Source organism: Martes martes (assembly GCF_963455335.1).
Source record: "Martes martes genome assembly, chromosome: 4".
Taxonomy (NCBI): Eukaryota; Metazoa; Chordata; class Mammalia; order Carnivora; family Mustelidae; genus Martes; species Martes martes.
Window position 1 is genome coordinate 107,278,973 of NC_137891.1, and position 15,078 is coordinate 107,294,050.

The 15,078-nt window shown below is 36.3% G+C and overlaps 1 protein-coding gene across 2 annotated transcripts in view; it reads left to right on the plus strand.

Annotated features, from left to right (window-relative positions):
- LRRC39 (leucine rich repeat containing 39) overlaps window positions 1-15,078 on the plus strand; it is a 47,992-nt gene that overhangs the window by 30,157 nt on the left and 2,757 nt on the right. For both annotated transcript variants that reach the window (XM_080801155.1, XM_080801156.1), the window contains 7 exons: window positions 341-533; window positions 6,239-6,344; window positions 7,368-7,524; window positions 8,070-8,206; window positions 11,653-11,798; window positions 12,702-12,854; window positions 13,998-14,137. In XM_080801155.1, coding sequence (XP_080657281.1) covers window positions 421-533; window positions 6,239-6,344; window positions 7,368-7,524; window positions 8,070-8,206; window positions 11,653-11,798; window positions 12,702-12,854; window positions 13,998-14,137 — 952 coding nt within the window. In that variant the 5' untranslated portion in view covers window positions 341-420. The remainder of the gene's footprint in view (window positions 1-340; window positions 534-6,238; window positions 6,345-7,367; window positions 7,525-8,069; window positions 8,207-11,652; window positions 11,799-12,701; window positions 12,855-13,997; window positions 14,138-15,078) is intronic.

The following is a 15,078-nucleotide window of genomic DNA, read 5'->3' on the forward strand; positions in this document are numbered from 1 at the left end:
AGGTCATGATCCCAGGGTCCAGGGATTTAACCCCACCTCAGGCTCCCTGCTCAGTGGGGAGCCTGCTACTCCTTCTCCCTCCACCCAACCCCCACATCCTCCCCCACTCATGTTCTCTCTCTCGCCCTACTCTCTCTCCCTCAAATAAATAAATAAAATCTTGAAAGAGAAAAAATGTCTATGCATAGTATTTTTATGAGGATTATTAAGTGAGAGATGATATGTAAAGTGTATAAAAGTCTTGGGAACATGGAAAGTGTGCAATAAATATAAGCTATTATGATCATTTCTGGACCCAGTGAACATTCTGAAACACATTTTTTTTCTCCACTACAATTAGGTCCTTTTTGAGATGGCATCTGTGACTCAGCTATTCAGAACCTAATGAAGCTGGTGACTCTGTGACAATGTGGAGAAATCATGTCAGAAAATGCAGTTTGTACTGGGGCTGTCAATGCTGTGAAGGAAGTTTGGGAAGAAAGAATAAAGAAACACAATGAAGACCTGAAGCGAGAGAAGGAATTTCAACAGAAGTATGCTTTAACGTGTTTGTTATTTATATTTGGTGAAAATTCAGAACATCATCATTATAGAAAAGAGTGCTTATTAAATGCCTTAATTGTTGAATTTGGTATTTTTATTTACTGAAAACTCAAAATATAACTAAAGGGTACACCCGATTCAATTAAGTGTGGCTATGTGATGGTGGCCACAGAAAGTACAAGTGTCCATATGTGAAAATAGTAGTTATTTTTAGGCCCTCAGAGGAGTCTGTTCCATATTCCTTGAAGTTTGATTAGTATCAGTGAGTCCAGTTTTCAGTGATTGCTTGTTCAATATTATATCCCCTAGGCAACATCTGACAAGAGAAGGTACGAGAGATTCTCACCTATTTGAATAGCCATCAGTTTCAGCCAGGGTCCTTGTGGATCACCCGATTCCTTGATTTGGGCTGTACTTAAATAGTTTGGCTCTCATTTCCTCTGCATTCTTGATATCTATCTATTTTCCTGATTGGATGTCTCCAAAACATTCTATTAATTTTGCAAGAAGAGCCACTTTCCTCATGGATCCCTACGATTTTCACCCACCAGTTCTCTTTCTAAGAATCTAATCATTTTTTGTCCTTCAACATATATGAATATTGGCCCATTAATAATGTTATATGTCAATTATATCCCAGTGGAAAAAAATGCTCCTGCATCAGTTAGCAAGTACCATAAAATTCAACGAGAAATGGCTTAGGGACTAGGGAAGTCCTGAGGCAAGGCCTGAACAGCTTTAAAGACTGGTTTTATTTTTATCACCTTCTACTGCTAATCTCAGTGTGTCAGTTTGGGCCTCAGGTTCTCCTCTGTCTGTGTCACAGGACGACTGGTCCACTTCCAGGCATCACAGCCAGGCATCATTATGTTATCAGAAGAGTGGAAACTATTTCTGTTCCTTCAAGAATGAGGAAGCCTTTCTGAGGCTCTTTAGCAAGCCTCTCCTTCACCTCTCATTGACCAGGACTGGATCATTTGTACTCTCATAAGCCAGTCCCCTTCTAGAGGATGAGCCTGTATGATTGGTTTAAACAAAATAAGATTTATAGCTGGTTACTTGGCGGGGGTGAAGTATAATAGTTGGAAATAACAGCTATTTTCCCAGTAAAGAAGAGGGGGAAAAGTTCTTCATCAGCAATTATTTTGTGTCTATTCTCTGTACAAGCAAAAATCCGGATGGGGAGAGGCCATTCTTTTCAACCAAAGCCAATAAAAAAGATAATGATGCTGACAATGATGAGGGTAGCAGCTTTTTATTATGCACTTACTGTTTACTAGGCACTCTGCTAAGTGGTTTATTTGTAGCATTTCATTTAATCTTCTGAACACATAGAAACAGAGTGTCTTAATGAAGATGGATTGCATTATGAGAGAAGGAAAACCAAAGTAACGTTTTCTTTTTTTAATTTTAAAAAAATATTTATTTATTTGAGAGAGAGAGTGGCGAGGGGGGTGAGGGACAGAGGAAAATGGAAAAAGAGAATCCCAAGCAAACTCCCCACTGAGTGGGGAGCCCGCTGAGGGGCTTGATCTCAGGACTGTAAGATCATGACCTGAGCCGAAATTAAGAGTCAGATGTTTTACTGACTGAGCCGTCCCAGTGCCCCCAAAATAATACTTTCTAAACAAGAGATGTTAACTTTTTTGGAATATTTGATCTGAGACTGGAGTAGTACTCCACTGAGTCAGATACTCAGACTTTTATCTTGTTGCTCGACTGTGCATGGCTTCCTTTCCTAAAGTCACTTAATGGCCCCAAATGATACACCAGCTGCAGCCATATTCGATCCCAGCTTGCAGGAATTTGCACACACTACTAATTCTGCTAACATCCCATTGATAGGATCCATATCTAACTACAAGGATGGTAAATGAAGTCTTGTGCCCAGTTAAATTTAGAGACTCAGGAAGAAGAGGAGTATCCATCTCTGCCACACATGAGTGTTCATTTTTTCCCTTTTAAAGATGGAAAACCTGAGGGATGGGCCTCAGTAAATTGTCAAAGATCACACTGCTAATAAACGCAGAACTGGTATTCATACCTAACCAATCTGATTGAGGAGGTATGATATTTACCTCAGGGCTTTTCCTAGATTAGGCCTTCATATATAAAGCTACTCTTAGGAAACCTATCATGTTTGGATTCTACAGATGTCATAAACTGGACTCTAGACTACTCTTAATAAATCCTATCTCTTTTTAAAACAGTGGGCAGGGCAGGAATCCTGCTTGCTTCTAAACTCCTGAACTTCACCTATTACACATGTTTAGTTAAGAACCATTTAATTGGGGCACCTGGGTGGCTCAGTGGGTTGGGCATCCAACTCTTCATTTTTGGCTCAGGTCATGATCTCAGAGTTAGGGGATCGTTCCTCATCAACTCTGCTTGAGATTCTCTCTCTCTCTCTCTCTCTCTCTCCCTCCCCTCTCCCTCTCCCTCTGACCTCCCCTGCCCCTCTTGAACACTCTTTCTCAAATAAGTAAATAAATAAATAAGTAAAATCTTTAAAAAGAAAATAATTTCAGCAACTTCAAATTCTGTACAAAATAGGCAAGGGATAACAAGGTTAAGGACATAAACTAATGTTTCTTCTCTCAGCTAAAGGTGGCTAAAGATTTATTTCAAAAAGGCTAAAGTTTCAACAGAAATTGACCTCATTGTCTTTTGATGCCAAGCTGTCTTGAAGAAATTAAGCACTTGGGTTAGAGTTGGTGTGGCAAATCTGAGAAAGCATTTAGACTATAATAAAAGGGTTCACGGGAGGTAGAAATTTTATATTTAAAATTGAAAGAATGTCCTGCTTTGACTAAGTAGTGGATAAATTACAGAATACTAAAGGTGGAAGAAATCTTCGACATTATTTAATCCAAACTCCATTTTAACAGGGCAAGGTCCACATAGGTGGTAAGAGTTGCCCACAGTCACCAAGTTAAGTGATACATTCTAGACTTAGATCATAGAAATTCAGATCCAGAAAGAATTTAGGAATCATTATAGAGATGGAAAGAGACTAGTTGAATAATAGTTAGCCTCACTGTAAACTCATTAAGGACAGAGCTTTTTGCATGCACAATGTGCAGCATAGCATTTGGCATATAATGGCTGCTTGATGAATTCTTGAAGTAAAAGTTTAGGGAATAAGAGATCTGATTGCACTTGTCATTAAATCCTGTTCTGAAATACAAAGATCTTTTTGGCAATTGACTATTCAAATTAATTAAACCTATGTTCTTTGATAATTGCTTATATTTCTTTATTATGTATCATTCTAAGACACCAAAATTACAAAGATTTCAATTCTAAATTTATTCTTTCTCATTTTTCCTACACTAAAAATTTTCTAGTATAGAAATAAAAATTTTGCAACCTTTTACCTGTTATTTTCATAGCTTGATATTATTCCTATGTATGTTTGCAATGAACCAAAAATCAATAGGAATGTGTTTTTAGAATGACAAACGTTTTATGCATATTTATATCTGAAAAATGAAATCTGAATAAAATTGGAATGTAATTGTATATAACTTAACTCTGAAGTTGAACTGTATTACTTGAAAGTCGTTATAAAGTTATTAACTATCTATGGATTACGTGTCTAATAAATGCCAGTCAAAAAGACAAAGAGCTACCTCTTCATGCTCACTAGGATGGCTGTGATCCAAACCATGGACACTAACATATGGAGAAATCAGAAGCCTCATGTGCTGCTGGAGGGAAAGGAAAATGGTACAAGCAATTTGGATATAGTTTAGCAATTCCTAAAAAAAATGTTAAAAATAGAATTACAATAGGATGCAGCAATTCTACTTCTAGGACTATACCCAAGATAAAGGAAAACATATGTCTACATAAAAACTTGTTTACAAATGTTCATAGTGGCATCATTCATAAGAGCCAATAAGTGGAATTAACCCAAATGTCCATCAGCTGATGAACAGATATGTTCATCACAATATTCACCAACAAATGTGGTATATTCATGCAGTGGAAGGTTCTTCTTCTATAAAAAGGACTATAGTACTGAAACGTGTTACAGCATGGGTGAACTCTGAATAAACTTATACTGTGTGGAAAGGCCACATATTGTATAATCCCATTTGCGTGAAATGTCCAGAATAGGCAAATTCATAGAAATAGAAAGTAGATCAGGGGTTGCAAAGGAACTGGGAAGAGGAGGAATGGGTGTGGTTTTTTAATTTTATTTTTAAACGTTTTTATTTTATTCCAGTTAGTTAACATACAGTGTTGTATTAGTTTCTGGTGTACAATATAGTGATACAATAATTCCCTACAACACGCGGTGCTCATCACAAGTGAGCACCTATTTAATCCCCATCACCTATTTAACCCATCCTCTTCCCACCTCTCCTCTGGTAACCATCTTTTTTTTTTTTTTTTTTTTTTTTTTTAGATTTTATTTATTTATTTGACAGAGAGAGATCACAAGTAGGCAGAGAGGCAGGCAGAGAGAGCGAGGGAAATGGGCTCCCTGCTGAGCAGAGAGCCCAGTGCGGGGCTCAATCCCAGGACCCCGGGATCATGACCTGAGCCGAAGGCAGAGGCTTAACCCACTGAGCCACCCAGGTGCCCCTTCTGGTAACCATCTTGTTTGTTCTCTATAGTTAAGAGTCTGTTTCTTGGGGCGCCTGGGTGGCTCAGTGGGTTGAGCCGCTGCCTTCGGCTCAGGTCATGATCCCAGGGTCCTGGGATCGAGTCCCGCATTGGGCTCTCTACTCAGCAGGGAGCCTGCTTCCCTCTCTCTCTCTCTGCCTGCCTCTCTGTCTACTGTGATCTCTCTCTGTCAAATAAATAAATACAATCTTTAAAAAAAAAAAAAGAGTCTGTTTCTTGGTTTGTCCCCTCCTCTCTCTTTTCTCCCCCCTTTGCATATCTGTTTTGTTTCTTAAATTCCACATATGAGTAAAATCATATGATATTTGTCTTTCTCTGACTGACATTTCGCTTAGCATAATATCCACATTGTTGCAAATGGCATGATTCCATTCCTTTTTATGGCTGAGTAATATCCCATATATATATGAGTATATATACACATATCTATGCATCTGTATATATATATACATGTATATATGTATATGTATACATATACACCACATCTTCTTTATCCATTCATCAGCTGATGAACACTTGGGCTATTTCCAAAATTTGGCTGTTGTAGATAATGTTGCCCTTCATATTGGTATTTTTTTATTTCTTGGGTAAATACATAGTAGAGCAATTGCTAGATTGTAGGGTGGTTCTATTTTTAACTTTTTGAGGAAACTCCATACTGTTTTCTCAAATGGCTATACCAGTTTGCATTGTGCCTGGAGTTTTTTTGAATGATGAAATTGTCTTGGACCAGATAGTGATGATAGTTGAGTAACTCTGTGAATATACCCAAAATCATTGAGTTGTATACTTTAAAAGGATTTATATGATATGTGAATTATATATATCTCAATAAAGTTATTGCTTAAAAAATCTCTGGAGAGTTATGACACTTTCAAAACTTAAATATAGGACACTTATGATACTAATCATATTTATAATTCTTACAAAATAACTTCTTTTCTAATTTCCAGATACTATCGATCAAATGATTGTTTTTGACAGATCACTTTTTATGTAAAAGTGAATGCTACCTGTGTATGTCATTATTGGTGAACTAAAATGTTGTCTTCTCTCTTAGGCTAGTGAGGATCTGGGAAGAACGAGTAAGCTTAACCAAGCTAAAAGAAAAGGTCATCAGGGAAGATGGAAGAGTCATTTTGAAAATAGAAAAAGAAGAATGGAAGGTAAGCTTCATAGAAGTAATATTCCTCTGTATTTTGCATTTTGTGGGATAGTTAAGAAAATGATTCTGAGTGTATGATTAGGTCCAGAATCTTTAGAAATTCTAATTTTAATAATACACCAAATGAATTTGGGCAACATGAACAACTGAAAAGAAATATAACTTCACATTTTTTTTGGTAAAACTCAGTTTGCTTCAACTCTGCCTAAATTTAAGTCATTTGCAATTTTTCTCCTATTAATCCTACTAGTAAGCAACTTCTCATTTTCCATAAAAAAGATGACCATCTGCCTAACAAAAATCATATAGCTTTTCCAAAACAAATACTGAGCTTAAAGTTCACAAAATGGAATAGGATATTCATCTTATTCAAGGTCTACTACCTGATTCATATTCTCTCTCATAAATACACAACATGCAGTTGCTTGATTACATTAGTCATGCTCTGATTTTTATAAGGGTATTTATACTTTGGGTCAGTGCTTGTTTTCATATATGTATGTATAGTTAGCTAGTAGTTTATTTTCTCTGGGCTATTTTAGGTTGAAAAGGAAAAGGCGTAGAGTTCAGAAAGGTTGAAACTCTTAAAACCTTTAAATAAAAAATATGTAAAAAACTTAGAAAATATTTCAAAATATAAGGCAAAGAGAAATTTGAATTATTGAGTAAAATGATTTTTGTTTCTCTAACCACCACATTCTCATTTTCAACTGCATACGTACTCTAAAAAAGCCAAATACAACAATATCTTTAGGAATTGATATATGGGTGTGCATTATTGACCAAAATACATTATCTTTGTTTATTGTGATAGGGGTTTGAAGGTTTACTACCCCTATCCCCAAAGTAGAGGTCTTAAAACTTGGAGGTAACACAAAGCACTTGGAAATATAATCCATTAAGGAAAAAATAACCCAAAAAACACAAATCAAGTAATATCTCTACAATTATATTTCAGTGTGACATGATACTAAAATAATTTAAGTAATATGGTAATTCTGTCATTTCTTTTACTTGAGTTTAGACCCTCCCTTCTTCTCTACTAAAACTGCGTCAGCTACAGGAATGGCGACTTCATAGAACTGGTTTATTGAAAATTCCTGAATTCATTGGAAGATTCCAGAACCTCATTGTATTAGATTTATCTCGAAACACAATTTCAGAGATACCTCGAGGAATTGGTAAGGAAGATTGGCTTTATTCCCTCATTTTTTCTGAGAATTTTCTTGATACATGGAATAATGACATCATTTTCACATAGCCCTGAGTTTTAAGAAAATTGTAGACATCTAAATTGAGAAGATCCAAGTTTCTGGGATTTACAGAAGCGATTTAAGATAAGATTTCAAGGCAAGAAAAGTCTCTTTGGAAACACTGTATATATTCTGGAAACAATGTCTTTTGTTCAGTTAATCCTCCTAGAAGAAAACAGGTTGAAGGCAAGAAAGATAGATTTCTTAGATGAGAAAAAAATCCCCAAATGGAAAATTGGCCACAATATAGGAGATGAAACAAGATGAAAAAAAAAAAAAACCCACACATATTTTTTGCTTATAGTACAGATAAACCCCCTTATTTTTAGAGGGGGCAGGACATGAACTGGGAAAAGGGAAGAACCTGAGAAGTATAATTTGCCAATATGAAACTGGCAAGGAAGTTATGCTGTCATAACTGGAAACATTATTTTATATCCATCTGCTCTCTATTGTGTATTATTTTTTTGTAGGACTGCTCACTAAACTTCAAGAGCTGATTCTTAGTTACAACAAAATCAAGACTGTTCCCAGGGAACTAAGTCATTGTGCCAGCTTGGAGAAACTAGAACTTGCTGTAAACAGAGACATCTGTGATCTTCCACAAGAGGTCAGAAAGACATCAGTGTCTATGACTTTATTCACCTACAACTGGTTTACTTCTCAACCGTGTGATCGCCAAAAATACACTAACGAAGAAATGCTATAAACTTTATTTCAGAAAATATTTAGTGATAATCATTTCCTATTACTATAACACATATTTTTATTTAGAGAAATACCTATTTAGCATAAAAGATACTTCTCTTATTGTCACAGTACAGACATCATTTGTGATCTCCTTAAAGGCCAGAGCAAGAGTCTTCCTTATTTCTATATACAGAATTGAAGGCACAGCCTAAGTTGCAGTTGTTACTTAATAAACGCTTATTGGATAAATGATTACCACAAAGCACAGACAATGTGGTGATGGAGAATCTCTTTTGTTTACTACTTAGGGTTTATAGAGTGATCAGTGTCTGAGATAGAGGTGAAGTGGTAAGAAATGAATTCTTCAGTATCAGAAAAGTGTTTCTTTGCTAGTTTCTTAATTTCTGCCAAGTAAAAGCAAAGCAATGGGTTTGCAGAGCCTTCAAACTTTGATTTGGTATGATGACTTGTTATTAGTAAAACCAAGCTGATCATAGAGATATAGACACTTTCAAACATATTTCAAACATATTTAATGATCTTACAATTAGCAAATTTCCAAGGTATTGACTTTGCAAGACGAAACGTAAGAAACATAGTTAAGACTCAAAACAAAATAGAAAGCCTATTCCCTTCTCCCATTCTCCACTATTTTTTGTGAGAACATTACTTTTTTCTCCCACACCAGTAAATATGTCACCAATTATTGTTGCTCTTGCAGATAAAACATAGTTTCTACATTGATATCTGTCTCCTCTTTTAATAGTTCAACTTAATGAAATGTATGCACTTATTTATGATGAAAATGATGATCACAGGGACAATTTCTTTATAAGAGGGCAAATAAATATTTTATTTTGAACTTTTTAAAAAAAGTAACGTCTAATGTATTATTTGCTTCAGGGTTACAGGTCTGTGAATCATCAGTCTTAACCCAATTCACAGCACTCACCAGGGCACATCCCCTCCCCAATGTCCATAACTCAGCCACCCTATCCCACCACCCAGCAACCCTCAGTTTGTTTCCTGAGATTAAGAGTCTCTTATGGTTTGTCTTATTTTGAACTTCTAATTCCTGTGATTTTCTTTCTAGTATTGGCTCCATCACTAAAAATGCTGTATGAATTTGGGCATGTCTATTAACCTGTGTTTACCTTAATTTTTTCACATAAGAAATAGGTTTTATTGGGGGCACCTGAGTGGATGATTCAGTTAAGTGTCTGCCTTTGGCTTGGGTCATGATCCCAGGGTCCTGGGATGGAGCCCTGCATCAGGCTCCCTGCTCAGCAGGAACCCTGCTTCTCCCTCTCCTATCCCACTCCCCCCTGCTTGTGTTCCCTTTCTCTCTATGTTTCTCTCTGTCAAATAAATAAATAAAATATTTTAAAAATTCATTTTATTGGAACAAATACCGAACTGAGATCTTAAGCCTGGGATTACTTCCAAGTATGGCCTCTAAATTAGGTGGGTAGCCTTGAACTCACCACTTTCTATAAGGTCTCAACTTTCATGTATGCAAAATAAGGACTTATTATAATGTTAATATCTTTCAATATAAAATCAAAGGGTTCTAGTAGGACTGAGAAATCAGTAACAGGAGGAGACTTATCTCTCAGCCACTACATTGCACATACTGTATACACACAAACATATTTATGCCAATGTGAGAACAACCTTTTTATACTCCCTTCTAAACCATTGAAAATTTTTAAAGTCTGATGACAGATTTTGAAAAAAATGTTTTATTTGTGACTTGAATTCTAAAGCTGGACAAATGTTACCTACTAAATGGAAACCTGTTTTTTGCATTGCCCGCAAAACACTGTATTTGTGCTTTTTTGTATGTGTGATGTTAAAGGTATGGAACAAATCTTAACATTCCCTGGGATAAAAATAAAACAGAACTTGCCTAGATAAATGGGAATTTTTTTGGAAAAGTTAACTGAATTCTCATATTTTGAAACTTGTACTACAGTGTTATACAGAAAGTTTAGAAATTTTGTGGCTTTAGGTCCATGAAAACTTGAGTGCACATCACCCATCATTTCTAGTTACATGGCCTCTCTCAACCACTTTGTCCATAAAACAGAAATAAGATATTTATCTTAGAAAGTTGATGAATAAACTAGAGTTGTAAGCATCAACATGAATACACTGAGACACTGATATTAAGAGAAAAAAGCAATTTCAGGGATGTACAGTTTCATAATCTTCAAATAAAAATACTAACTTTTGTTTGTGAAAACATATAATAGTAGTTACAGAAAAATATATAAAAACATATATTTACAGGGCACCTGGGCGGCTCAGTGGGTTAAGCCTCTGCCTTTGGCTCAGGTCATGATCTTGGGGTCCTGGGATCAAGCCCTGCATCAGACTCTCTGCTCATTGGGGAGTCTGCTTCCCCCTCTCTCTCTGCCTGTCTCTCTGCCTACTTGTGATCTCTCTCACTGTCAAATAAATAAATAAAATCTTAAAAAACAAAAAACAACCCCCCATATATTTACATATGTAATGAAAACAAGAAAACATGCATTGGAATAATAAATACCAAATTCAGGAGAGGGGTTCCCTCTGGAAAGGAAGAAGGGAGGAACACATAGAAGGCAGTCAAGTCAGTCATATCAATATATTTTCTTTCTTTTTTTTAAGGATTTATTTGAGAGAGAGATAGTGAGTGGAGGAGGGTGCAGAGGGAGAAAATCCCAAGCAGACTCCCTGCTGAGTGTGCAGCCCAGGGTGGGGAGGGGTGGGGGAGTGGGCCTGGAGGGTGGGGAGGTGCAGTGGGCATCTCAAGACTGATGAGATCATGACTTGAGCTGAAACCAAGTCAGTTGTTTAGCCAACTAGAGCCATCCAGGCACCCCTCAATATATCTTCTTTCTTAAGCTGAGCACACTGGTGTTTGGGATGTTATGCTTAATAAATTTCCATTGATGTTTTCATTGAAAAAATAAAATTACCGAATAGTAAATGCTAAGTCTGAGATAGCATACTTAAAGCATCAGGCACAAAAAAGAAGGTTCAATAAAGATAAGTATTATTTTGAAGTTTGGGTTTTCCCATACAAATCTCAAATGCAGGATGAAAGGAAAATGCAAGCACAAGCAGGTTCTGTAAAGACTGGAACTTGGGTGTTTGGAAGATAAATTTTCTTTGAATAGATGAGCTTTCTATAAGAGTTTTTCAATTCTCTGGAGGTATTTAGATTTATTTTTATTTCAAAGTTACTATGGACGACTAGGACTAAGAAAAGCCCAAGCATAATGTGAACATTCGTTGATGTGAAACAGCTCTACCAATGTGAGTGTTCTAGGAGTTTACATTGTGGACATTCATTTTGAAAAACCTTGCTTGCTTCTTCAGCTCAGCAATTTGTTAAAGCTTACGCACCTTGATTTGAGTATGAACAACTTTACTATAATCCCTCTGGCTGTGTTGAACATGCCTGCTCTCGAATGGCTTGACCTGGGAAGCAACAGACTTGCACAACTTCCTGATACTATAGAAAGGTAAAGTATATGATTTTCTGTGCTATTAGCAGATGTGTTAAAGCCATCCATAATAAATAACAGATGAAACAAAGGGGAACCCAAGTGTAATCAATCACAAGAGATCCATGTAGTACTAAATATGCTACTTTTTTTTTTTTTTTTTAGATTTTATTTATTTATTTGACAGACAGATCACAAGTAGGCAGAGAGGCAGGCAGAGAGAGAAGGGAGGAAGCAGGCTCCCTGCTGAGCAGAGAGCCCGATGCGGGGCTCGATCCCAGGACGCTGGGATCATGACCTGAGCCGAAGGCAGCGGCTTTAACCACTGAGCCACCCAGGCGCCCCTAAATATGCTACTTTTAAACAATATTTTCATTTACTAAAGTATAAGGGCTTTGGAGAGAAAAACTGGCTCTCTGACTTCAACGTGTTGACATGAATACGTGCAATAACATTACTTAGTGCATGCCAGGCCCTCTGGGCTTTACAAATGGATGAGGAAACTAATGTAGAGATGTTAGCTAAATTGCTCAAGATCGCACTATAACAGAGTCCAGGCTGTTTGCCATAATGCATACTTGTCTTGCTCAGCTAGGCAGATTAATAATTTCTGAATTTTCTCCTAACCCTCTAGTTCAGACTGGATAATATTTATAGCCATTCTTTCAGAAATCCCATGAGAATAGTGAAGAATTATAAAATGTGTTGGTTTCCTTTCTACCACCACATGCTGAGAAGTGTACTGTAGGGATTAACCCTCCAATGCAGTTTCCCTAATAATCAGGTAATGTGAAGTCAGTTAAGTCAACTGGTACACCGGTTAAGAGATGTTATGAAAGATGACATTTGTTTCTTTTCAGGTAGTAAGAACCAGGTTTTTCATATCATGTATGATTAATCACAGAAACCTCTTTTAAATAGAATGCAGAGTCTACATACATTATGGCTACAACGGAATGAAATAACATGCTTGCCAGAAACAATCAGCAATATGAAAAATCTGGGTACTCTTGTTCTCAGCAACAATAAACTGCAAGATATTCCAGTGTGCATGGAAGAGATGACCAATCTGAGGTAAAAGTTGTAGGCATAGAACTGACATGTTCCTTTCTGGCTGCAGAACAAAGTAATATAGAGAAATTGTTATTAGTAGATTTGAATTCTCCTTCATATGAATGAATACATTTAAAAAATTTTCCAACTTTGGAATCCTATAATTTATAAGTAGGATTCATGTAATACTGGCCAAAATTACTCAAGAAAGAATCCTTGAAACAAAAGTCATACTGGGATTGTGAGCTTTCAGGAATGTGCTCAGCTGGTGATATTTTTATGAAAATCATCTTTGGAACTGGTAACAAACCTCATCTATAAATAAAAATCAAAAGCATAAAAATAGTGCTTATTTTCCTTCTAATTGACTACAGTGGACACAGGCAATTATGTTACAGATAGAATAAATAAAACATTTTACTAAGTTATTTACTCTCAAAACTCCCTCAAATGTCTTCCAAAATTTTGTTTCCTGACAGAGAATATAAGATGTGAGAATTCACATCAAATCCCACAATTCCCATAACAAAATCATTCATCCATTCATTCATTCACCTATTCAGGAGCTGCTGAGTCCTGTACCTGATGAAGATACAGTGATATATAAGACACAAGTCTATATAATATGCAGAAACTTCAAGGTCATAGCATTAACTGTATATTTGAAATGCACTGGAATTGCTCTGGGAAGTTAAACTTCATATTAAATACATGCGAGGGACTAATAGTCACTTCAGTAAGCTTTGACAATGAGTTTTCTAAAGCTAGTGTATTTTTTCCCTTCGGGAAAAGAAACTTAGAAGATTCTTTTTTTTTTTTAAGGATTTTATTTATTTATTTGACAGACAGATCACAAGTAGGCAGAGAGGAAGGCAGAGAGAGAGGAAGGGAAGCAGGCTCCCGGCTAAACAGAGAGCCTGACGCGGGGCTTGATCCCAGGACGCTGGAACCATGACCTGAGCCGAAGGCAGAGGCTTTGACCCAGAGCCACCCAGGCGCCCCGAAACTTAGAAGATTCTTACGATTTATTACATTTTACCAAAATGTTCGGTTACTGAAATCAGTTAAAAAAAAGTAGTGTATTACCATTTGATCTTTCCCCAGGGAAATAAATGTACACTTCTTTGGCATCTATAAAAATACTGTTTTTTGGTGAACTGCTAGGTTTGTCAACTTCAGAGACAACCCATTGAAAGTGGAAGTAACACTTCCTCCCAGTGAAAGCACAGAAGAAGAAGAGGAACAGGAATTATTTGGGCTTCAGTTTATGCATGCATATATACAAGAGTCCCGGAGAAGAGCAGGTATGGCCTTTTTATATAACACACATCAAATATTTGATAGAGGAATGTATATATATAAATTCCTTTATGGATTTCTCATCCCATTTTATCTTTTCTGTCAAATTTTCTCTTGGTCAACATTGTGGGAGGAAGAAACTGAAATTCTAATCTGTTCATAGTTTTGAAAAAGGCTTGGAGAGAAGTTGTAAAGGTATTGAAAGTTCTTCAAGTGGTGACAAGAAATAAATTTTTCTTTAGCCAAATATTTGAAGCACAACCAAGTGAATGAAGATGTTACTCTTTTATTTTTTTATTAAGATTTTATTTATTCATTTGAGAGAGAGCACATGCTGGGGGGTTGGGAGAGAGGGAGAGGGAGAAGCAGACTCCCCACTGAGCCTGACACAGGGCTCGATCCCAAGACCCTGAGATCATGACCTGAGCCAAAGGCAGATGCTTAATCAACTGAGCCATCCAGATGTCCCTGAAGATGTGATTCTTAAAGCTTCACTACCTCATTCTATCAGTTTGTCATATATTTCATTACATTCCCTGTCATTTCCTCTTTTTCTACAGTCCACAAATAGCAATACAATTATTTTGCCTAGGAATGAAAAATATTAAGAGAACACAGATTTTTAGCCAATAGTTAAAATATGAGGTTTTGATATATAGATTTCAATCATTTAGTTTCTGATAATTAAGAATTAAACCACTTTTTCACTGAAGGAAAGCCTTTAACTTAAACCAAGATTAGAAGAGGCCAAAGAGATAATTCTATTAATAAAACTAATGAAACAATAGTACAGTAATAGAAGTCAGAGTTTTATAATGCACTAAAACAAAGAGTTTTTGAATCAAAAGTTCAAATATAATTTATCTTCACATAGTTACTTTGGGGAAGGAGTATAATCCAAACAAATGACAGTGTTTTAGCTAGAATAAATAATTTTTTACTAACA